The sequence below is a fragment of the Callithrix jacchus genome, chromosome 9 (genome assembly GCF_049354715.1).
Source record: "Callithrix jacchus isolate 240 chromosome 9, calJac240_pri, whole genome shotgun sequence".
Classification (NCBI taxonomy): Eukaryota; Metazoa; Chordata; class Mammalia; order Primates; family Cebidae; genus Callithrix; species Callithrix jacchus.
Genome location: NC_133510.1, coordinates 121,272,534 through 121,297,006, shown reverse-complemented (window position 1 = coordinate 121,297,006; position 24,473 = coordinate 121,272,534). Strand labels below are relative to the sequence as shown.

At 40.2% G+C, this 24,473-nt stretch overlaps 1 protein-coding gene across 8 annotated transcripts in view; it reads left to right on the top strand.

Moving 5' to 3' along the window:
• The window catches only part of TAOK3 (TAO kinase 3), a 210,017-nt gene that overhangs the window by 134,264 nt on the left and 51,280 nt on the right, over window positions 1-24,473 (top strand). For 7 of the 8 annotated variants that reach the window (XM_078337405.1, XM_002753065.4, XM_009004753.5 and 4 more), the window contains 4 exons: window positions 2,607-2,700; window positions 4,027-4,108; window positions 21,507-21,674; window positions 23,816-24,022. In XM_078337405.1, the coding sequence (XP_078193531.1) occupies window positions 2,607-2,700; window positions 4,027-4,108; window positions 21,507-21,674; window positions 23,816-24,022 (551 nt within the window). The remainder of the gene's footprint in view (window positions 1-2,606; window positions 2,701-4,026; window positions 4,109-21,506; window positions 21,675-23,815; window positions 24,023-24,473) is intronic. The other variant, XM_078337406.1, reaches the window with a different exon arrangement.

Below are 24,473 nucleotides of genomic sequence, written 5' to 3'. Positions count from 1 at the left end.
TCATATTTGAGATAAGACCTGAGATATTGTCAAGAATTAGCCTGTAATACCAGCACTTTGGGAGGCTGAGGGAGGAGGATCATTTGAGCCCAGGAGTTTGAGGTTACAGTGAGCTGATTATGCCACTGCACTCCAGCCTGGACAACAGAGCAAGACCCTGAGACACACACACACACACACACACACACACACACACACACACCAAAAAAGAAAAAAAGAACAGATAAAGTTTAGTGAGCAAAAGGGAGAGGGGTGTCTAGACCAAGAATGCAGCATTTGTGAAGAATGCTGAGCTTGGCTCTTTGAGTGAAGCACACTCAAATTGGTTTTGGATTTTTTTTCTTTTTTGAGATAAAGTATTGCTCTGTCACCCAGGCTGGAGTATAGTTGCACAATCTCAGCTCACTGCAACCTCTGCCTCCTGGGATCAAGTGATTCTCCTGCCTCAGTCTCACGAGTAGCTGGGATTACAGGCGCATGCCACCATGCCTGGCTAACTTTTGTATTTTTATTCAAGACAGGGTTTCACCATGTTGGCCAGGCTGGTCTCGAACTCCTGACTTCAGGTGATCCACCGGCCTCAGTCTCCCAAAGTGCTAAGATTATAGGCATGAGCCGTTAGGCCTGGCCTAGAATACTATGTTTCAGAGGTACAGAAATCACTTAGTCAAGACTATAAGATGCCCCTCCAAAATACAACAAATGAATAGGTAGAGTTGTCTTCTACTTAAGTGCTACAAATGACTTAAAGTTTACTACTTTTTCAATCTTGTTCATTCTGGTTTTTTGTTTTGTTTTTTAACTACTCTGGCTGTGCACAAAGTCTTCCTTCTATGAGTGAAAATGTCTTTTCCATAACTTCACTTCTTAGTCTTGTTCTCTTTCTTAGAACTGCATATAATAAGCCCAATTTGTAATTTTAGAAGTGGTTAATAGAAGAGCCTTTACTTAAAAACTAAGGTGCTCTAATAAAACTAGAGATCAGATTATGAATTAGAAAGTGGGACTATTTAAAAAATCCATTAGGGTAAGCACAGTAGAAAGAGATAGAGATTTATCTTCTATGCCGTAACAACTAATAAACAGTGTAAAATTAACTGTACTCAGAACTAGAGCCTGTTTCTTTCCTTTGATCCACAAATGGAGCCCGTAATATATGAATGGCATTTTATTACAAATTCTGGGGGAATAAGTAAAAGAAAAAGAATATTTGAGTTGTAAGATCTTGCTCTCTTAGAGCATATGATTTCTTCTGAGAGAAAAGATTTGTATGATTATATAGATATAACAGGTGAGCACGTGCCAAATGACCAGTATGCCAAGGGAGAGCTGGAGGAGTTCCAATAAAGAGATCATGGTGGGCTGGGAAGGAGCATATCCTCTACTAAGAAATACCTAGCCACATACAGTGCCTCATGCCTATAATCCCAGCACTTTGGGAGGCTGAGGCAGGAGGACAGCTTGAGCCCAGGAGTTCAAGACCAGCCTGGTTCAAGATGGGGTCTCACTCTGTCACCTAGGCTAGAGTACAGGGGTGCCATCTCAGCCCACTGCAACCTCCACCTCCTGAGTTCAAGCGATTCTCCTGCCTCAACTTCCCAAGTAGCTGGGACTACAGGCTTGCACCAACATGCCTGGATAATTTTGTATTTTTATTAGAGACAAGTTTCACATGTTGGCCAGGCTGGTCTTGAACTCCTGACCTCAGGTGATCCACCAACCTCGGCCTCCCAAAGTGTTGGGATTGCAAGTGTGAGCCACTGCACCCAGCCTCTGCACAAAAACAGTTGTTTAAACTAGCCCGGCGTGGTGGTGCACACCTGTAGTCTCAGCTACTCAAGAGGCTGAGGATCTCGTGAGCCTAGAAGGTGAAGGCTATTGTGAACCATGATAGTGCTACTATGCTTCAGTCTGGGCCACAGAGCAAGTCCCCATCTCAAAAAATAAATAATTAAAAATATATGCCTTACTCACTGAGTTTCTCTTTACAATGGGATAGACCAGACTTTCTTTATAATTTATACTCCTCTTCCTCCCTTCCATTTTTTTCTGCCATCAGCCCTGGCAATTATTTGGCCTGAATGAGCCATCAAACAGTATTTACTGAATAGAATTGGCTTGTCTCCCATACTCTGTTAATTATGTTTAAGATGTTGTATTTTATGGTAATCTTTTTTTCTTATTCTACTTTGCTTTCTGAATTTTTTAAGTGAATATGAATTTTTTTCTTTTTCTTTTTCACCAAATACTCAGACTTCAAGGAGAGAATATATATTTTTAAGCTAAAACACACATGCAAAGATCTTCACACCTGTTGTGGGAAAATATGCGAAAGCCACTTTTTTAAAGATATGTGAAAAAAAAATTTCTATTCACTCTTTTGAAATGGGTTCTGTTAGGATCTTTGCCAATGTACATTTAATGTCCAGCAGCTTCTTCTGAATGGCTATCTTGGGCCAACCTTAGAGATTAAAGTAAGTGGATTATGTGGCATGATGACAGTAATGAGCTATTGATTTAGCAGCAAAGCTTTGCTTATAGTTTCTTATTTTTGTCTGCCTGATTTCCTTCAAGAACTGTTTTATCGTGTTCCTTTCCTCTTCCAGCGGAACGGAAGCCCCCCCTTTTCAATATGAATGCAATGAGTGCCTTATATCACATTGCCCAGAATGACTCCCCAACGTTACAGTCTAATGAATGGTAAGACTCTGCTATCATTTTAAATCTCTAGGAAAATCACTATATGTATCTGGCATTTTTATTAAATTGCATTTTAAATATCTGACCTAGAAAGCATTTCATTCCTTCACTGTATGTTGTTGTAAGTGACACTGATGCCTCACAGGCATCCGCTGTCTGTACATGCCCACACATATAGATTTACTTATTTCTGCCTTCACCATGGCTTCCACTGTGTTCTTAATGTGTCTAGTAACTGAAATCCTGCAGGGAACATGCCCTGCTACCCTCCTAACAAGTCTACTCTCCCAAGTCCTAATGGTCTTGCATTGATCATCTCAGCTGATATCACTTTTCTGCAGAGATAAGGGGCCCTCTATGACATCATTATTTTTCCAGTTGTCTTTTTTTTTAAACTATATGTGTACTTAAATGTGTTGAGACAGAACACATACTATCTAATCAGAAACATTGTTCCTTGCTGAAAATTATAACACTTTTATGACTATTTGGGCTACAAGAGCTTTCTTAAAAGGGGTAATATTAAAGAAGGGTATGTAAAATGGAACTTTTAAGATAGGAAGTATTTTTATTCAGGGAGCCTATTCTTAGGTTATCCATCCCTCGTGCTTCAAATTTAACTACTTCATTTTAGATTGTGAGTATTAGAGGAGTTAACAATCGGTAATTAAGAATATAGAGTTGAGACTATGTGAATTGTTGTCTTTGGAGAGAAAAATGTATATAAATGTATTATTTTGAGATGGAGTTTTGCTCTTGTTGCCCAGGCTGGAGTGCAATGGTGCAATCTTGGCTCACCGCAACCTCCGCCTCCTAGGTTCAAGCATTTCTCCTGCCTCAGCCTCCTGAGTAGCTGCAATTACAGGCATACCACCACACCCAGCTAATTTTGTATTTTTAGTAGAGATGGGGTTTCCCCATGTTGGTCAGGCTGGTCTCAAACGCCCGACCTCAGGTGATCTGCCTGCCTTGGCCTCCCACAGTGCTGGGATTACAGGTGTGAGCCCCCCGCGCCAAGCCATATAAAACTATTTTAAATAAACATAGTTTTTTTGTTTTCTGATATATATTATGATTTGACCTTACTTATATATTAAGATGTTTTTATATGTTGATTAACTTGAAACTGTGTCCTCACTCATCCAAAAGAATTAATTTTAGATATCATAACTTGAAAATGGTTCAGTTTTCCTGATATTCCCAAAGTGTTTTATTTTTTAAAATCTCCTTAAATGCAAAATTTTCCCTTTTATGAAAATTGTTTTAAGTAATCAATGTGCTCTACAGACCCTGAGTTTATTTTCTTTTGTGTATTTGCACACACAGGACAGATTCCTTTAGGAGATTTGTTGATTACTGCTTGCAGAAAATACCTCAGGAAAGGCCAACATCAGCAGAACTATTAAGGGTAATTTTTCAAATTTATATTTGAGGAGGGGGATTTAAAGTCATGTTACAGTGGAATATAGTAAATCATTCCTGTGGCAGCTCATCATGACAAAGTAGTTTAGAACGTGCTGCCTTGTCATTTATCCAGAGATAAGTAGCGAGGCATAGAAATAGCAAGATTATTGCAATGTATGTGCTATGCATTCCCTGTGGATAGTTTTGGCCCTGTCTTTTCCATTTTCCCCCTCCCTCCCTGTTCCATTTTTGCCTTATGACAAATATTTCTTCTCCTTACTCAAGTCATCATTGTGGTGTTCCTGTGCCTAACATTTGCATAAACATTAATCCAGTGGTCTCAGGACAGAGCTGGCTGGTGGTTCAAACATCAGCTCTGGGATTTTCAGTTAGGTTGTTGCCAAATCCTCAGGCAGTGAAGGTATATGATAACTATATAGAGTAGACATTTACATAGTATTATGACATGTTATGATAAGAGTATCATGTTAACCACATTTATTTGATTTAACTGTCACATTTCTGAGCATCTCTTTTCATGTAATATTTTACTGTAGACTTTATACATAGGCGGTGTGTTGCATCAATATCAGTGTAGTATATAGAAATCTTTTACAGTAGAAGTGTTTTCTTTTATTTGGCACACGATGGTCCAGATTTCTTTAATCCTTTTTTGCATGTATGTTTTTCAACCCTTTTTGTTTCTTCCTTCTCTAGAATGGCTGGCTTTTGTTGTGGAGTTTTGTTTGCTTGTTTTTAAGAAAAACTCAAAAGAGTTGTATTGCCTCAATTTGTAAAGCTTAAAAATGTCTGCCTTTATAATTGAAGAACACCTTGACTAGGTGACAAGTAAGTTTTTTCTTTCCTGTGAGCAGTAGGCCACAGGAGGATGGTAAGAAGAGAAGCAACAGGACAAAGGGCTTAATCTTGTTCTCCTTTGTTGTGGAACCCTTACATGTTTTAAACATGAACTACTTTGTATACCTTAGCAACAATTTCATGTTTCCGTAGGGGAAAATGGCAATCAGAACAAAGCACTAGAAACACAGAATAATACCTTTATTACTTTGAAGTAGACCAAGATCTTAAAAACAAATAAAAAACAAGGACATAAAAATTACTACCATAAAAGGGGAAAAAATGTGGAGCTGGGTATGGTGGCTCATGCCTAAAATCTCAGGATTTCAGGAGGCTGAGGCAAGAGGATCACATGTGCCCAGGATTTTGAGGTTATAGTGAGGTATGACTGTGCCACTGCACTCCAGCCTGGGCAACAGAGCGAAAATGCCATCTGTTTAAACAAAAAATGGAAATAAGTGAATAAATTTGGGCTTTGTTAAAGTTAAGGGTTACAGACAACAAAAAGATATAAAAAGCAAAGGGGTAGAGGTAAAGAAAGAAATGGAAGAGAAAAAAACATAACAGTTTAAAAAATCATAAGCAATGAACATATAGTAAACCAACCCATTTAGGATGTTTCCAATGGTGAATAAGCTTAAGTAAATAAAGTAGAGTTAAATGCAAAAAATAAAAGTTCTAAAGATGAGTATAAAGAAAATTATACATTTGGAAGACCTAGGAGATCTAATTGCCAACCTATTATTCCTGAAAAAGAAAACAAAACACATGGAGAGAAGATATTTAAAGATATCCCTGAAGAAAACTTTTCTGGAAATAAATGTCTGGATCTTTCTTTTATTTGATTCGGTCTTTATTTAATGGAACAAATCAAATGGGCCAGCTATTTATTGAACAAATATTTACTGATTGTCTACTGGATGTCAAGCACTATTCTAAGCACAAGAATACAGTAGTACACAGTAAAAAACATAGTCCCTGCCTTTGTGAAACTTACAAGAAGTAGTAAGAAAATTAATAAATAGTCTGGGCACAGTGGCTCATGCCTATAATCCCAGCACTTTGGGAGGCTGAGGCAAGTGGATCACAAGGTCAGGAGTTCAAGACCATCCTGGCCAACATGGTGAAACCCTGTCTCTACTAAAAATGCAAAAATTAGCCAGGCATGGTGGCAGATACCTGTAATCCCAGCTACTCTCGAGGCTGAGTCAGATGAATCGCTTGAACCCGGGAGGTGGAGGTTGCAGTGAGCCAAGATCACGGCACTGCACTCCAGCCTAGGTAACAGAGCGAGACTCCGTCTCACAAAAAAAGAAAGAAAAAAAGAAATATATGTTATAGTACCAGTTGATGGTAAGTATTGTACAGAAAAATAAATTAGACAAGCATCAAGATTGACAGGTGCTGCTGTTTTAGGTAAGGAGAAGGCCATTCAAGGTGACGTTTAAACAGATCCCTGAAGAGTGGGGGCCATGAAACTGATCTTTGTTGATTAATAAATCATGTCCCTCGTGAAGTCCCTGAAAGATTCATACAAACAGACTGAAAAGTTTGTTTTGGAGTAGAAAAAACAGCTGGCTCCAGACCTACCTCTTCAGGAATAGTCAAAGACAGAAAACAATAGAACAGTGTTTGCTGCATTCTCAGGGAAAGAAAACATGAGCCAAGAATTGTGAGCCAGCCAAGGTGTTCTTAAATTATAAAGGCAGCTGACATCTTCAAGCCCCACAAATTTAGGCAATGCAGCCTTTCAGAGCTTTCCTTTTAAAAATTGCTCAGTAGCAAAATCCAGCCAATCTAGAGATGAAGCAAAAAGAAGAAAAAGAGGGAGAAAGGCAGGCAGGAAGAATGAATGAGGGACTGGAGAAACTGGTAAAAGGGCTGGAGGTAAACATTGAATTTAAAGAGGCCCCCCCCAAATAAATTTATTTATTTTGCGTGGCTAAAGAAGCTGTATGTTCTTCATTTGAATAGGCCATACAAATTTCCAAAAGGAAAAATATAGTAGAAAGTAGAACTATACTATAAAAATATAGTAGAAGGTAGAACTATACTATAAAAATATAGTAGAAGGTAGAACTATACTATAAAAATATAGTAGAAGGTAGAACACGAGGCCGAGCACGGTGCCTCATACCTGTAATCCCAGCACTTTGGGAGGCCAAGGCAGGCAGATCACTTGAGCCTAGCTGTTCAAGACCAGCCTGGACAACATGATGAAACTCCCATCTCTACAAAAATATACAAAAGTTAGCCAGGTGCAGTGGCATGTGCCTGTAGTCCCAGCTACTTGAGAGGCTGAGGCAGGAAAATTGCTTGAGCCTGGGAGGCAGAGGTTGCAGTAAACTGAGATCCTGCCATTGCACTCCAGCCTGGGTGACTGGGGTGAAACTCTGTCTCAAAAAAAAAAGAAGATTCAGGCTCAGTGGCTCACGCCTGTAATCCAGCCTGACCAACATGGGGAAACCCCATTTCTATTAAAAATACAAATATTAATCAGGTGTGGTGGTTCACACCTGTAGTCCCAGCTACTCAGGAGGCTGAGCAGGAGAATTGCTTGAACCTGGGAGGTTGCAGTGAGCCAAGATCATCCTCCTGCACTCCAGCCTGTGCAACAGAGCAAGACTCCATCTCAAAAAATGAGAAGGTAGAACATGAAAAATAAATCTCCTTTCCATTCCAGGCACCTCACTAGCAACCACTGCACCTATTTTTTGCCTCTCCTTCTAGAGATATTTTACGCATATAAAAGTAAATGTTGTTTTTATTTTTGCACAAATGGCAGCAAACCATAAAATCCATTCCACCCTGATTTTTCTTTTTACTTTACAGTGTGCTTAGGATATTGTTTTGTATTACTACATGCAAAGCTACCTCATTCTTTTTAATGTCTCTGTAATATTCTCAGATGGACCATAATTTGTTTAACCAACCCATTTAGGATGTTTCCAATCTTTTGCTATTACAGACTGTGCTGCAGTGAATATCCTTGTGTATATGTCATTTTGTACCTGTATAAAAATATCTAAAGAATAAATTCCTAGAAGTGGAATTGCTCATCAATGTAGATTTTAAATTGAGGTATATATTGCCCATTTGTCCTTCAAAACAGTTGTACCAATTTATAGTCCCACTATGAAAACATGAAGACTGATACTTTTTGAACTTTGTTAGTCAAATCATTGAAAAGTTTTCTCACTATAGTTTTAATTAGTATTTCTCATTATGGGAGATGTTGAACATCTTGTTCATATGTTGAAAAGCCATTTCTATTTCCTTTTTAATTAATAGTAGATCTTGGATTTTATTTTTTTCCTATTTCTATTTTGACATTCTTTATGCTGGTGGGAAGAGTTATGCAAAAATTTGTTAAAAAGAGTAAGGTAGGGGGGACTCAAGATGGCGCTGTGAGAACAACCCAGGATTGGAGCCCGCGTTGAATCCGCAAACGGTGAGTCAGTGCTGCATTTCCAGACTGATCTTTGTTGCCCACAGAACGGGGAAACTCCCAAGTATAAAAAGACACGGGACGCCAGGCAGTAGGTCTGCCTGGCGAAGCCGGCAGCCGGGGCGGCGGTGGCCGGCCCTACCCAGCAATCCCCACAGGGCGCGCTTTCCGGGTGCCTTGTTGAACCGGCAACCTGAGACTTGAGAGGGCTGGACTTGAGACTGAACGAGACTTGCACAGTAGCCCAGCCCAGGGGATTGCAGGGACAGATCGTTTGGGATACCCAGTGGGACGAACAAAACCGCGATTTCAAACTATCCCAAGCAGACGGCCCGAGACGCTCTGTGGGGGAGGGGCATCCACCACTACCGAGGCAACCCGCCCCAACTGAGATACACGCCCACTGCTGACGCAGCCAGCCTTGGCTGAGGCAACCCATCCCTACTGAGATACACGCCCACTGCTGACGCAGCCTGCCGTTGCTGAGGCAACACGCTACAACGAAGAGACTCCGCCGCAGGGCGTGGCGGAGACCACAGCAGAGCCTGCAGGAACAGGGCAAATCACACAACAGCAGGGCGGAGCCTGGCAACCAAACAGTGGCTAGTCTGCCTTCTAGCTGGGCAGGACACCTCATCGAACATCCAAAAATAAAGCCCAAACCCCTCAACACAGAGCATTTGAGAAAAAAAAAAAAAAAAAAAAAAGGGTTTTTTAATGAGCTCTGTTGCAGCAGAATCAAACATAGCAGCCTAACAGCCCTGAAGGAACAACAGAGCACACAGCTCAGCAATTAAACCCCTATAAAGTACAAACTGTCTCCTCAAGCAGCTCCCTGACCCCTCTATATCCAAAAGACTGACATTAGGCAGGCATCATCCTGGGACAAAGAGAGCAGAAAAAGAAACTGGTAGCATCCCTCACTGTGCCACAGCTGCTAGAGGTGCACCCCAGACAAGCAAGGTCTGGAGCGGACCTCAGCAGTCGTACAGCGAAGGGGCTAGACGGGTAGAAGGAAACCAAGCGACAGAAATACTTCATCATCAACATTCTGGGTGTCCACTCAGAGACCCAATCGAAAAATCAGCAACTACGCAGACGACCAGCGGACAAATCCACAAAGATGGGAAGAAACCAGCGCAAAAAGGAGGAGAACACCCGAAACCAGAACACCTCGCCTCCTAGAAAGGACCAAAACTCCTCACCAGCAAGGGAACAAAGCTGGACGGAGAATGACTGTGACGAAATGACGGAATTAGACTTCAGAAGATGGATAATGAGAAACTTTTGTGAGCTAAAAGATCATGTATTAAATCAATGCAAAGAAACTAAGAACCTTGAAAAAAGATTTGAAAAAAGATTTGAGGAAATGATAACAAGAATGGATACCTTAGAGAGGAATATGAATGAATTAAAGGAGCTGAAAAACACAATACGAGAACTTCGCGAAGCAAACGCAAGTTTCAATAGCCGAATTGACCAAGCAGAAGAAAGAATATCTGAAGTCGAAGACCAACTCAATGAAATAAAACGAGAAACCAAGATCAGAGAAAAAAGCGCAAAAAGGAATGAACAAAGTCTCCAAGAAATGTGGGACTATGTGAAAAGACCTAACCTACGTTTGATAGGTGTACCAGAAGGGGACGAAGAGAATGAATCCAAGCTGGAAAATACTCGTCAGGACATCATCCAGGAAAATTTCCCCCACCTAGCAAGACAGGCCAACACTCAACTGCAGGAAATACAGAGATCACCACAAAGATATTCCGCAAGAAGAGCAACCCCAAGGCACATAATCGTCAGATTCAACAGGGTTGAAATAAAGGAGAGAATACTAAGGGCAGCCAGAGAGAAAGGTCGGGTCACCCACAAAGGGAAGCCCATCAGACTCACAGCAGATCTCTCGGCAGAAACACTACAAGCCAGAAGAGAGTGGGGGCCAATATTCAACATTCTTAAAGAAAAGAACTTTCAACCCAGAATTTCATATCCAGCCAAACTGAGCTTCAGAAGTGAAGGAAAAATAAAATCCTTTGCGAACAAGCAAGTACTCAGAGATTTTGTCACCACCAGGCCTGCTTTACAAGAGCTCCTAAAAGAGGCACTACACATAGAAAGGATCAACCAGTACCAGCCATTCCAAAATCACACTGAATGCTAAAGAGCTTCAACATAATGAAGAATCTACAACAACTAACAGGCAAAACAGCCACTTAGCATCAAAATGGCAGTATCAAATTCACACATAACAATATTAACCCTAAATGTAAATGGACTAAATGCACCAATCAAAAGACACAGACTGGCAAATTGGATAAAAATCCAAAACCCATCAGTGTGCTGTATCCAGGAAACGCATCTCACATGCAAGGATACACAAAGGCTCAAAATAAAGGGATGGAGGAAGATTTACCAAGCTAATGGAAAGCAAAAAAAAGCAGGAGTTGCAATTCTCATCTCTGATAAAATAGACTTTAAAGCAACAAAGATCAAAAGAGACAAAGAAGGCCATTACATAATGGTAAAAGGATCGATACAACAAGAAGAGCTAACGATCCTAAACATATATGGACCCAATGCAGGAGCACCCAGATACATAAGGCAAGTTCTTAACGACTTACAAAAGGACTTAGACTCCCACACAATAATAGTGGGAGACTTTAACACTCCACTGTCAATACTAGACAGATCAACCAGACAGAAAATCAACAAGGATATCCAGGGCTTGAACTCAGACCTGGAGCAAGCAAACCTGATAGACATTTACAGAACTCTCCACCCCAAATCCACAGAATACACATTCTTCTCAGCACCACATCACACCTACTCTAAAATTGACCACATAATTGGAAGTAAAGCACTGCTCAACAAATGCAAAACAACTGAAATCATAACAAACAGCCTCTCAGACCATAGTGCAATCAAGTTAGAACTCAGAATTCAGAAACCAACCCAGAACCGCACAGCTTCATGGAAACTGAACAACTGGCTCTTGAATGTTGACTGGGTAAACAACGAAATGAAGGCAGAAATAAAGAAGTTCTTCGAAACCAATGAGAACGAAGACACAACGTGCCAGAACCTCTGGGACACATTTAAAGCAGTCTCTAGAGGAAAGTATATAGCAATAAGTGCCCATATGAGGAGAAGGGAGAGATCCAAAATTGACACCCTATCGTCAAAATTGAAAGAGCTAGAGGAGCAAGATCAAAAAAACTCAAAACCCAGCAGAAGACAAGAAATTACTAAGATCAGAGCTGAGCTGAAGGAGATTGAGACACGAAAAACCCTTCAAAAAATCAATAAATCCAAGAGCTGGTTTTTTGAAAAGATCAACAAAATAGACAGACCACTAGCCAGATTGATTAAAAATAAAAGAGAGAACAACCAAATAGATTCAATAAAAAATGATAAAGGGGAAATCACCACAGATTCCACAGAAATTCAAACCATCATCAGAGAATATTACAAACAACTCTATGCGCATAAACTAGTAAACCTGGAAGAAATGGATAAATTCCTGGACTCCTGTGTCCTCCCAAGCCTAAACCAGGAGGAAGCTGAAACTATGAATAGACGAATAACAAGGTCTGAAGTTGAGGCAGCAATTAAGAGCCTACCACACAAAAAAAGCCCAGGTCCAGACGGGTTCACAGCCGAATTCTACCAGACACACAAGGAGGAGCTGGTACCATTCCTTCTAAAACTATTTCAAACAATCCAAACAGAGGGAATCCTTCCCAAATCATTTTATGAGACCAACATCATCCTGATACCAAAACCCGGCAGAGACCCAACGAGAAAAGAAAACTTCAGGCCAATATCCATGATGAACATAGATGCAAAAATCTTCAATAAAATATTGGCAAGCCGATTGCAACAGCAAATCAAAAAACTTATTCATCATGATCAAGTAGGATTCATCCCGGGGATGCAAGGCTGGTTCAACATACGCAAGTCTATCAACGTAATTCACCACATAAACAGAACCAAAAACAAAAACCACATGATTATCTCAATCGACGCAGAGAAGGCATTTGACAAAATTCAACAGCCCTTTATGCTAAAAACCCTCAATAAACTCGGTATCGATGGAACGTATCTCAAAGTAATAAAAGCTATTTACGACAAACCAACAGCCAATATTATACTGAATGGGCAAAAACTGGAAGCATTCCCTTTAAAATCTGGCACTAGACAAGGATGCCCTCTCTCACCACTCCTATTCAATATAGTACTGGAAGTTCTAGCCAGAGCAATCAGGCAAGGAAAAGAAATAAAGGGTATTCAAATAGGAAAGGTGGAAGCCAAATTGTCTCTATTTGCAGACGACATGATAGTATACCTAGAAGACCCCATTGCCTCAGCCCATAAACTCCTGAAACTGATAAGCAACTTCAGCAAAGTCTCAGGATATAAAATCAATGTGCAAAAATCACAAGCATTCGTCTACACCAATAACAGACTTAAAGAAAGCCAAATCAAGAGCGAACTGCCATTCGCAATTGCTACAAAAAGAATAAAATACCTTGGAATACAACTCACAAGGAAAGTAAGAGACCTCTACAAGGAGAACTACAAACCACTGCTCAACGAAATCAGAGAGGACACAAACAGATGGAGAAACATTCCATGTTCATGGTTAGGAAGAATTAATATCGTGAAAATGGCTATACTGCCCAAAGTAATTTACAGAATCAACGCTATCCCCATCAAGCTACCACTGACTTTCTTCACAGAACTGGAAAAAACCACCATGAACTTCATATGGAACCAAAAGAGAGCCCGCATAGCCAAGTCAATTCTAAGCAAAAAGAACACAGCGGGGGGCATCACACTACCGGATTTCAAAATATACTACAAGGCTACAGTAATCAAAACAGCATGGTACTGGCACCAAAACAGAGATATAGACCAATGGAACAAAACAGAGGCACCGGAGGCAACACAACATACATACAACTATACAATCTTTGATAAACCTGACAAAAACAAGCAATGGGGCAAGGATTCCATGTTTAACAAATGGTGTTGGGAAAACTGGCTAGCCATGTGCAGAAAGCAGAAACTGGACCCCTTCCTGACACCTTACACTAAAATTAACTCCAGATGGATTAAAGACTTAAACATAAGACCTGGCACCATAAAAACCCTAGAAGGAAATCTAGGCAAAACTATCCAGGACATAGGAGTAGGCAAGGACTTTATGAACAAAACACCAAAAGCATTGGCAACAAAAGCCAAAATAGACAAATGGGACCTAATCAAACTCCACAGCTTCTGCACGGCAAAAGAAACAGTCACTAGAGTGAATCGGCAACCAACAGAATGGGAAAAAATTTTCGCAGTCTACCCATCTGACAAAGGGCTGATATCCAGAATTTACAAAGAACTCAAACAGATTTACAGGAAAAAAACAAACAAGCCCATTCAAAAGTGGGCAAAGGATATGAACAGACACTTTACGAAAGAAGACATATATGAGGCCAACAATCATATGAAAAAATGCTCATCGTCACTGGTCATCAGAGAGATGCAGATCAAAACCACATTGAGATACCATCTCACGCCAGTTAGAATGGCGATCATTAAAAAATCTGGAGACAACAGATGCTGGAGAGGATGTGGAGAAAAAGGAACACTTCTACACTGTTGGTGGGAGTGTAAATTAGTTCAACCATTGTGGAAGACAGTGTGGCGATTCCTCAAGGCCTTAGAAATAGAAATTCCATTTGACCCAGCAATCCCATTACTGGGTATATATCCAAAAGACTATAAATCGTTCTACTATAAGGACACATGTACACGAATGTTCATTGCAGCACTGTTTACAATAGCAAAGACCTGGAATCAACCCAAATGCCCATTGATAATAGACTGGATTGGAAAAATGTGGCACATATACACCATGGAATATTATGCAGCAATCAGAAATGATGAGTTTGTGTCGTTTGTAGGGACATGGATGAATCTGGAGAACATCATCCTCAGCAAACTGACACAAGAACAAAAAATGAAACACCACATATTCTCACTCATAGGCGGGTGATGAAAAATGAGAACACATGGACACAGAAAGGGGAGTACTAAACACTGGGGTCTATTGGGGGGAAAAGGGGAGGGCCAGTGGGAGGGGGAGGTGGGGAGGGATAGCCTGGGGAGAAATGCCAAATGTGGGTGAAGGGGAAAAAAAAGCAAAGCACACTGCCATGTGTGTACCTACGCAACTGTCTTGCATGCTATGCTCATGTACCCCAAAACCTAAAATCCAATAAAAAATTAAAAAAATAAAAAATAAAAAAAAATAAAGAGTAAGGTAAAAAAAATCTACCCTTTCCCCCCCCCAGTTAAGCTATCTAGTTGCTCCCAAATATTTTTCAATAATCCATCTTTTCCACACAGTTTTGCCCTGACATTAAAACATTACTTTTACATTTAATCCATTTAAATAAACAACTGAGGTGAAATTATCAAAATGGTTGAAGGACAGATGTAAATGTTATAAACATTTGCAATGTAAAAATAATGTAATTAGAAAAATCTAGGAACAGGAAAAACATATGCATACTAATTTCATTATCTTTCAGAGTAGCTAGGTAATAATATTGCTTAAAATATATAGACAAAAGAACTAAAGTAACCAGTCTAGTAAAGACTTTAATAATTTTTTTTAGCTTTAGAAGATCTTTTAGGAACAGATAACTCTTTTGCTGAAGAAATTACAACTAAAATTAAGCAATTGTTTTATTTTTGTTTTTCTGTGTGTGACAGAGTCTTGCTTTGTTACCCAGGCTGGAGTGCAGTGGCATAATCTTGGCTCACTGCAACCTCTGCCTCCCAGGTCCAAGCAATTCTCTTGCCTCAGCCTCCTGACCAGCTGGGATTATAGGCACACGCCATCATGTCTGGCTAGTTTTTCTGTTTTTAATAGACACAGAGTTTTACCCTGTTGGCCAGGCTGGTCTCAAACTCCTGACCTCAAATAATCCACCCGCTGGACCTCCCAAAGTGCTGGGATTACAGGAGTGAGCCATCACGCCCAGCCTATGCAATCGTTTTAATTCAGTCTCTTCTAATTTTGTTAAATTCAAGTATACCTTAATTCAATTGATTATACTTAAAATTAGCTTGTATAATAAGATTCCCATGTAAAATGATTTCTAGATATTCATTGTTCTGAAAGAGAGAGAGGCATGTTTAAAATGATATTCTATAACTTAACAATATTTATGTATTTATTTTGAGATGGTAGATTTTGGGGTGATTTTCTTTTTTTTATGCATTTTTCTGTGTTGTTTGAATGTTGAAAGTAAATGTATTTTTGAGAACAATAAAATTGTTCTTTTTTTTTTTTTTTTTTTTTTGAGACGGAGTTTCGCTCTTGTTACCCAGGCTGGAGTGCAATGGCGCAATCTCGGCTCACCGCCTCCGCCTCCCGGGTTCAGGCAATTCTCCTGCCTCAGCCTCCTGAGTAGCTGGGACTACAGGCACGCGCTACCATGCCCAGCTAATTTTTTGTATTTTTTAGCAGAGGCAGGGTTTCACCATGTTGACCAGAATGGTCTCGATCTCTTGACCTTGTGATCCACCCGCCTCGGCCTCCCAAAGTACTGGGATTACAGGCATGAGCCACCGTGCCCCGCCCTAAAATTGTTCTTTTAAAAGTCTGAGGACATTCCAGTTGTAAGGGTTTGGAGAACAGTGGGCTTTGAAAAACAATGATTAGATGGAATTGCAGGCAGAGAGAACATGGAGATGTGAAGGCAAAGGCATAGATATGTGAAAGGTATTCTTGGGTTTAGAATTACCTAGAATGTACTATTGCATAGGAAAGAGGAGTAGCAATGACCAGATTTAATCCTAGACATACAAGCAGGAACCTGGCTGTAAAAAGCTACACTTTATCTAAGAGACAGTGAGACATTAAGATGTTGAGTGTATCTGTTTGTAAAAGTCTTAAACAGGTAAGAATTTATCTCATGTAATAGGAAGTCTAGGACATTGTAAAAGGAGGTGGAGTAAGCAGTACAAAGCTCTAAGCAGCTCAACAATGTCATGATTGACTTAAGCTCTTTTTTTTGTTTTTGAGATGGAGTCTCGCTCTGTCGCCAGGCTGGAGTGCAATGGCATGATCCCGGCTCACTGCAACCTCCACTGGGTTCAAGCAATTCTCTGCCTCAGCCTCCCGAGGAGCTGAGATTACAGGCGCCCACCATCATGCCTCGCTAATTTTTTTATATTCTTAGTAGAGACAGGGTTTCACCATCTTGGCCAGGCTGGTCTTGAACTCCTGACCTTGTGATCCACCCATCTCAGCCTCCCAAAGTGCTGGAATTGCAGGCCTGAGCCACCATGCCCAGCCCCCAACCCAAGCTCTTTCTTTCTACTTCACCATCCTTAGCATGTAGCTTATATTGTCTTTGTCATAAAATGGCTGCCACATTGCCAAGACTCATTTATTCCATCCAGGAAGAAGGGGAGAGAACAGAGGGTAAAACACCTTCTCCTCCTGTGTCTTGCCTTTTTATTCTGAAAAATAAAGCCTTCCTCAAGAACTTCTGCCTACCTCTCATTGGCCAGAACTTAGTCACTTTGTGATCTGTAACCACAAAGAAGGTTTGGGCTCAATTCCTTTACTCTCCAGTGCTTAAAGTAAGGCAAAAAAGGCCGGGCACGGTGGCTCACACCTGTAATCCCAGCACTTTGGGAGGCTGAGGCGGGCAGATCATGAGGTCAGGAGATCAAGACCAGCCTGACCAACATAATGAAACCCCATCTCTACTAAAAATACAAAAATTAACCAGGCATGGTGGCACGTGCCTATAGTCCCAGCTACCCAGGAGGCTGAGGCAGGAGAATAACTTGAAACCAAGGAGGTGGAGGTTGCAGTGAGACAAGATTGCATCACTACACTCTAGCTTTGGCAACTGAGACTTAATAAAAGAAAAAAAAAGTTGGGGCTGATAGTGGCGGCTCATGCCTGTAATCGCAGCACTTTGGGAGGCCAAGGTGGGTGGATCACCTAAGGTCAGGCGTTCAAGAGCAGCCTGGCCAACATGGTGAAACCCCATCTCTACTAAAAATACAAAAAGTGGTGGCACATGCCTGTAATCCCAGCTACTGGGGAGGCTGAGGTTGACACTTGAACCTAGGAGGCAGAGTTTGTAGTAAGCCAAGATTGCACCACTGCACTCCAGCCTAGGTGATAGGGTGAGACTCCATCCCCCCTCAAAAAAAAATTTAGGTTGGAATGGGAGATTAATGGCACGTAGTATCTGTTGCAGTGGATGATGAATGACATGATCATACCTGTATTTTAGAAAGATAATTATGGTAGTAGGACACAAGAAAATAACTACCACCACCACCACCACCACCACCACCCCACCCCACCCCTGCAGAAAAAAAATTTGAAAGCCTGAGTTGTGGCCGTAGCTCTTCTACTAATTAGCTGTTTAAATCACCTAACTTCTCAGGGCCTAAGTTTCCTCACTTTGAAAAAGAAAAAAAAAATTTTTTTTTTTTTTGAGTCTTTCTGTGTCACCCAGGCTGGAGTACAGTGGCCTGATCTTGGCTCACTGCAACACCTGCCTCCCAGGCTCAAGTGATTCTCATGCCTCAGCCTCGCAAGTACCTGGAACTACAGGCAGGCATTACCACACCTGGCTAATTTTGGTATTTTTATTTATTTATTTAAAAAAAAAAAAAAAACAGAGTCTCATTCTGTCACCTATGCTGGAGTGCAGTGGCTCAATCTCAGCTCACTGCTGCCTCCACCTCCAAATTCAAGCACTCGTCCTGCCTCAGCCTCCTAAGTAGCTGGGACTATAGTCACGTGCCAACACGCCCAGCAAATTTTTGTATTTTTAGTAGAGACGGAGTTTCACCATGTTGGCCAGGCTGGTCTTGAACTCCTGAACTCAAATGATTCACCTACCTTGGCCTCCCCAAATTCTGGGATTACAGGCGTGAGCCACTGCACCTGGCCCCTAATTTTGGTATTTTTAATAGAGACAGGGTTTCGACATGTTGGCCAGGCAGCTCTTGAATTCCTAGCCTCAGGTGATCTGTCCAAGTTGGCCTCCGAAAGTGCTGGGATTACAGGCATAATCCACCATGCTTGGCCTTGAAACAGAAAATTTTCTTAGAGGCTGTCCCATTTTAAAATTATATGATGTTAAATCATAGCTTTAAGTTTACTAAAAACCGATTAGCTCTTGTATAATTGTAAGTACTAGGGGAGGAAAATTATGTACTTTCTTCCTTTCTTTCTCATCCTTGACATATGCAGGCTACACTTGCTTCTGGGAATGGCACTTTTTATTCAGAAAGGACTCTTTGCCTAGGAAGAGGTATTTTATAAAAGCCATAGCAAAAACCGCAGTTCCTGTAACAGCAGAGTCAGAATACAGAACCACAAGACATAGATTGTTTTCTCACAAGAGCCCTATTCTTTTTAAATTATAAAGAAATTAAATTCATTTCATCAGCTAAGGCCTACTACATTATGTCTCATTTTCCCAATGTCTTCAAATTATAATTTTACACAAGTAAATTTTCCACATAACTGAACTTTTTCCTTAAAAAAAAAAAGTTTCCTCCTTTCACTTTTTTTCCCTTCTTTCTGTCACCCATGCTGGAGTGCTGTGGCACACAGTCTCAACTCACTGCACCCTCAGCCTCCCAGGTTCAAGTGATTCTCCTGCTTCAGCCTCCCAAGTAGCTGGGATTACAGGCATGCACCACAATGCCCAGCTATTTTTTTGTATTTTTAGTAGAAATGGGGTTTCACCATGTTGACCAGGCTGGTCTCGAACTTCTGACGTCAATGATCTGCCTGCCCCAGCCTCCCAAAGGGCTGGGATTATAGGCATGAGCCACCACCCCCAGCCTAATGTCACTTCCTGAGGGCTCAGAGACACTGCTTTATGAACTCTTATTATATAAAAGGGGCTATTTATAAGGGGCAAAATAGCCCACAAACCTCTGTTTCATTATAATTTGTTTGTTTGGTTGACAGGTCTGTTAGTCTGAACGAAATTTCTTTCTTTCTCTACTCTCAGGCTGTTAGAGAACTCACAAGAGATACTTCCTTTTTACAACGGGCGGTAACCCTCTCTCCCAGTTCTCAGTCCTTTACTTCTCCACTCTTATTCTCTCTCTAACCTGCTATGGGCTGAGAAACCAGGAAACCAGATTATGTAACAATCATTAATAATATTGAAAGTGAGGGATGTTTATATCAAGAATTTATCGACTTTAGGGCAGTTATTTTCACTCTCCTTAGAGACCCTTTTTCTTATTGGGAAAATGGAGTTGCCAGAATTTTGACCTCTGGATGATTGAACAGCTGGCATGTTTTCAAGCATATACTATATGACCATAGAAATAGAAAACAAAATATTCACAAATCTGTTTCACAAGGGATAGTGTGTATGGGGGTGAGGATTGAGGCAAGTTATAATAAGAACAGACTAAAGTGTGGTGCAGTGGCTCACGTCTATAATCCCAGCAGTTTGGGAGGCTGCGTGGGTGGATCACTTGAGGTCAGGAGTTTAAGACCAGCCTGGGCAATGTGGTGAAACCTCGTCTCTACTAAAAATACAAAAATTAGCCAGGCATGGTAGTGCGTGCCTGAAATCCCAGCTACTTGGGAGGCTGAGTCAGGAGAATCGCTTGAACCCAGGAGGCAGAGGTTGCAGTGAGCCGAGATCACACCACTGCACTCCAGCCTAGGTGACACAGCAAGACTCCATCTAAAAAAAAAAAAAAAAAAAAAAAAAAGAATAGACTATACTCTGCCTTGCTTTATTATATAGTTTCAGATTTAAAATGTGCAAGCCTACCTGCTGCTTCTTAAAGTTCTAGTGATTTTGTATTACTTACATGGTAAGTAAACCTCAAGCATTCTCATATGAAAAGATACTCAGCATTCACTAATCATTAGAGAAATGGAAATCAAAACCACAATGGGTTATCACCTCCCACCTGTTAGAATGGCTATTATCAAAAAAGGTAACAGATAAGTGGCAAGGGTATAGAGAAAAGGGAATCCTTATACACTGTTGGTGGAAATGTAGATTGGTATTGCCATTGTGGAAAACAATATGGAGTTTCTTCAGAAACCTAAAAATATATATATATTATTAGTTCCCGTAATCCCACTGCTGGTTGTATACCTGAGGAAAATGAAGTCAGCACCTCATAAAAATATCTGTGCCCCTATGTTCATCACAGCATTATTCACAATAGCCAAAATAAGGAAACAGCCTAGGTGTTCATCAGTGGATGAAAGAATAAAAGAAATTATGGTATATGTGATATATATACTTAAGACTGAATAATATATGTATTTAAGACTGAATAATATGTTATTTATGTATAGTATTTATTTTATATATATATATAGTCTTAAAAAGGAAAGAGGTCCTGCCATTTGCAGCAATACAGGTGAACCCAGAAGACATTATGCTAAGTGAGATAAACCAGACACAGACAGAAAAATAATATACAGTCTCACTTACATGTGGAAACTAAACAAAAGAATAAAACACAAAACAAAAGGTGGTTGAAAGGGATGGGGAATGGAAAGATGAAGGTCAGATGGTACAACGTTTCAGTTATGTGGGATAAATAAATGTAGAGATCCAGAGTACAGAATGGGGATTATGGTTGGTAATATTGTATTATATCTGGGAAATTTGCTAAGGCTAAAGATTTTTAGTACTTTTGCCACCAAAAAGTAACTATGTGAGATAATGGATATGTGAATTTACATAACTGTAGAAATCATTTCACTATATATATATATATATCTATGTATCAAAACATCTTGCCATATACTTTAAATATGTACAATTTTTAAAAAGCCTTCTCACATCTACAAAATGGGGCTTAAGGAAGAAGAAAAAAGCATGGTTATCTCTTTTTGAAATTTATGAAATATGGAAGGATACATGACATAAAAATCATATTTTGTTATTTCCGTAAAATCCATAGAACTATTTTATGATTCTCTATTTCCTTTTATATCTGTATCTTGCACCTAAGAATGTTTCTTCATTATCAGTTTATTTTTTTCTCCTCCTTCAATCAGCATGACTTTGTTCGACGAGACCGGCCACTACGTGTCCTCATTGACCTCATACAGAGGACAAAAGATGCTGTTCGTGAGCTAGATAACCTACAGTACCGAAAAATGAAAAAAATACTTTTCCAAGAAACACGAAATGGACCCTTGAATGAATCACAGGAGGATGAGGAAGTAGGTTCAATTTATTTTAGCAGGCACTTATAGAATGCCCACTATGTGAAAAAGTCCTGGACTGGGCACTATGAAAAACCTTGGAGGATAAAAAGTAATTGATGCTGTCTGCCTTAAGAGACATGAAGCGTTGTACAAGAGACATTCATAAAATAACATTTATATAAGGCAGAATATGAAAAGTGCTACAGAGGTGTAGCCCCATTGCAGGAGTCCATCGTGGGGAGAAAATAAGTCTACTGGTGGGGATTAGTGAAGCTTACATGGAGGACATGATGTGGGTGGTTCCTGATAAATGGGCATAGTAAGATATTCTAGACTCAGAAAGGTGTTGTGCTTTAGGAAGATTATCCTGCCAACTGAGTGTAATATGGATTTGAATGGGCAACATCCTGGCTAATCGTCCATGCAAAAGGTAATAAGGGCAGTGTTGATGCAAATAGGGAAAAAGGGAACACTTTTGAGAAACATTGCAGAGGCAGGTTTGATAATCCATGGCTTCTAATTGATTGACAGTGACAGATGAGGAGGAATTTAAGGTGACTGAACATTTGAGCCTGGGTAGCTAGGAATACATCAATACCAAGAACGGAGAAAAAGAACAAGGAAGAGTAGGTTTAGGATAATTTCACTTTGGTGCCTTTTGCGTTTAAGGTCCTGGCATTGTATATTCTTTCCGTAGTATACAGATGGAAGTTTTCAATTAGAGAATCCTTGATGACCTTAGTACAAGCAGTTAGTTGTACAGGACTAGGTAGAATGAATAGTAGATTACTAGGTTTCTATAATTCATGGGAGTTGATAAGGGGGAGACAGCAAAAAAAGTAATTATTTTAAGATTCAGAAATTGGGTTAAGAAGGAAAAGTAAGAGAAGGCAGCATGTGGACAGGTCCATAACTATAAGGCAGGCTTCTTCATCTTTCAATGCAGTAGAGATGGAGCCAGGGCAGAGTCAGAGGCACTGAAGATAGAAGAAAGAGATAGAGTTAAAGAAGCAGGATTTCAGAGCAGAGACAGAATGGGAACAAGAGTATTAGTGGAAGAAGTAGCCTTGAATAAGAGAAAGAACTCTTCTTCCTCTAAAGTGAAATACAAAGGAAGAAAAGAATGAAGAATGAATATATTTTATCTTTTTCATAGAAACTAAAATAAACATACAAATATTTTATCAAATTCTAAAAACAAAGCTCAGAAAGTTGCATTGAACTATAAAATTTCTTGATTGCATATATAGAAATGATCCCCTTTAATTGGGAAAATAAGTCTGTTAAAAATATAATGTATTATCTACCATTTAATATTACTCAGTTTTTTTTTTATATTGCCATGGCTAAGTAAGAGTTTATTAAAGTTATATGTGTACAGTATGGTTGTTTGAGAACAGGGTTTATTTGTAGCTAAATTGATTTAATTATATTATTCAATCTTATATCAAAAGATATCCCACTGTGGTGGATAAATTATATGTTCTGATTATTTCACCACTTTTCAAATAGTAGTCTTTGGGCCAGTAGTGATGAATACCAGTATTATTTAACAGATATATTTAATAAGATTACAGAGATAAGCATGATAGACTTGCTTGAGGGAGGCAGAATTTAATTACCTGTCGAGGACAGTAGAATTAATATCCCTGCTTAGATATGAAGTTACTCAATAATGACTTGCAGAGGGAGCATATTGCTTGTCAAATCTCTGAAAACTCTTTCCACTTTACTTTTTCAAGTGACCACTGCTGTATTTGCAGATATCCTAGAGCTCACCTGTTTAGCGGCCAGCAGTCTTCCTCTAGCTTCTTGATGTTCCGGAAGATCACTTACAAACCTGGCTTGATTTTGCTTACTGAATAGCAATATGAATATGATAGTAGTGTATGACAGGGGAAAGCCCTGGGATGGCAGCATTTGGAGCCTTATGACCCTTGTCCAGAACAGCCCCTTGGGAAGGCATAGGAAGCGAATTTGAGATGTCCAAAGATGGTGGGGGCGTAGTGGAGCCAGTACATAAAAAAAGTTCATCTTTGCAGATTGGCAGAAAAGTAACTTCACACTGCAAAATTGAGTGTGCTTGATACTTTAGTCAATGGATTGGCTGTTTGTCTCCAGTCTCTTTTTCTAACCTCAGTGCCCCATTTTTATAGGACAGTGAACATGGAACCAACCTGATCAGGGAAATGGACAGCCTGGGCAGCAACCATTCCATTCCAAGCATGTCTGTGAGCACTGGCAGCCAGAGCAGTAGTGTGAACAGCATGCAGGAGGTCATGGATGAGAGCAGCTCTGAACTTGTCGTGATGCATGATGACGAAAGCACAATAAATTCCAGCTCCTCTGTTGTGCCCAAGAAGGTAGGTTTCAGGATACCCTCCACAAAGCTGGGCTTTGTCAATCCTAGTGAATCCAGTTCAAGTCACTTAGCTTCCAGATGTTTCCGTTACCTTTTTGTAACTGCAGAGTGGGACTAGACTCAGCATGTGACAGTTTTCTTACAGTCAAAAAGTAACAAAGAACTACAGAGGCTACATCTGTGCCTATTTCTTCATCTCTCTCATTACTCTGATGTCCGTCATCATCAATAAATAAGTTGAAGAATTTGATAAGTCCTTCTCTAAACCTTAATACTGTAGACCTTCAAGCCTTCCTGAGCATAATATGTTGGTTGTTCCCTTTTAGAAGTATTCTCTTAGCCAGGCGAGGTGGCTCATGCCTGTAATCCCAGCATTTTGGGAGGCCAAGGTGGGCGGATCATGAGGTCAGGAGTTCGAGACCAGCCTAACAAACATGGTGAAACCCCATGTC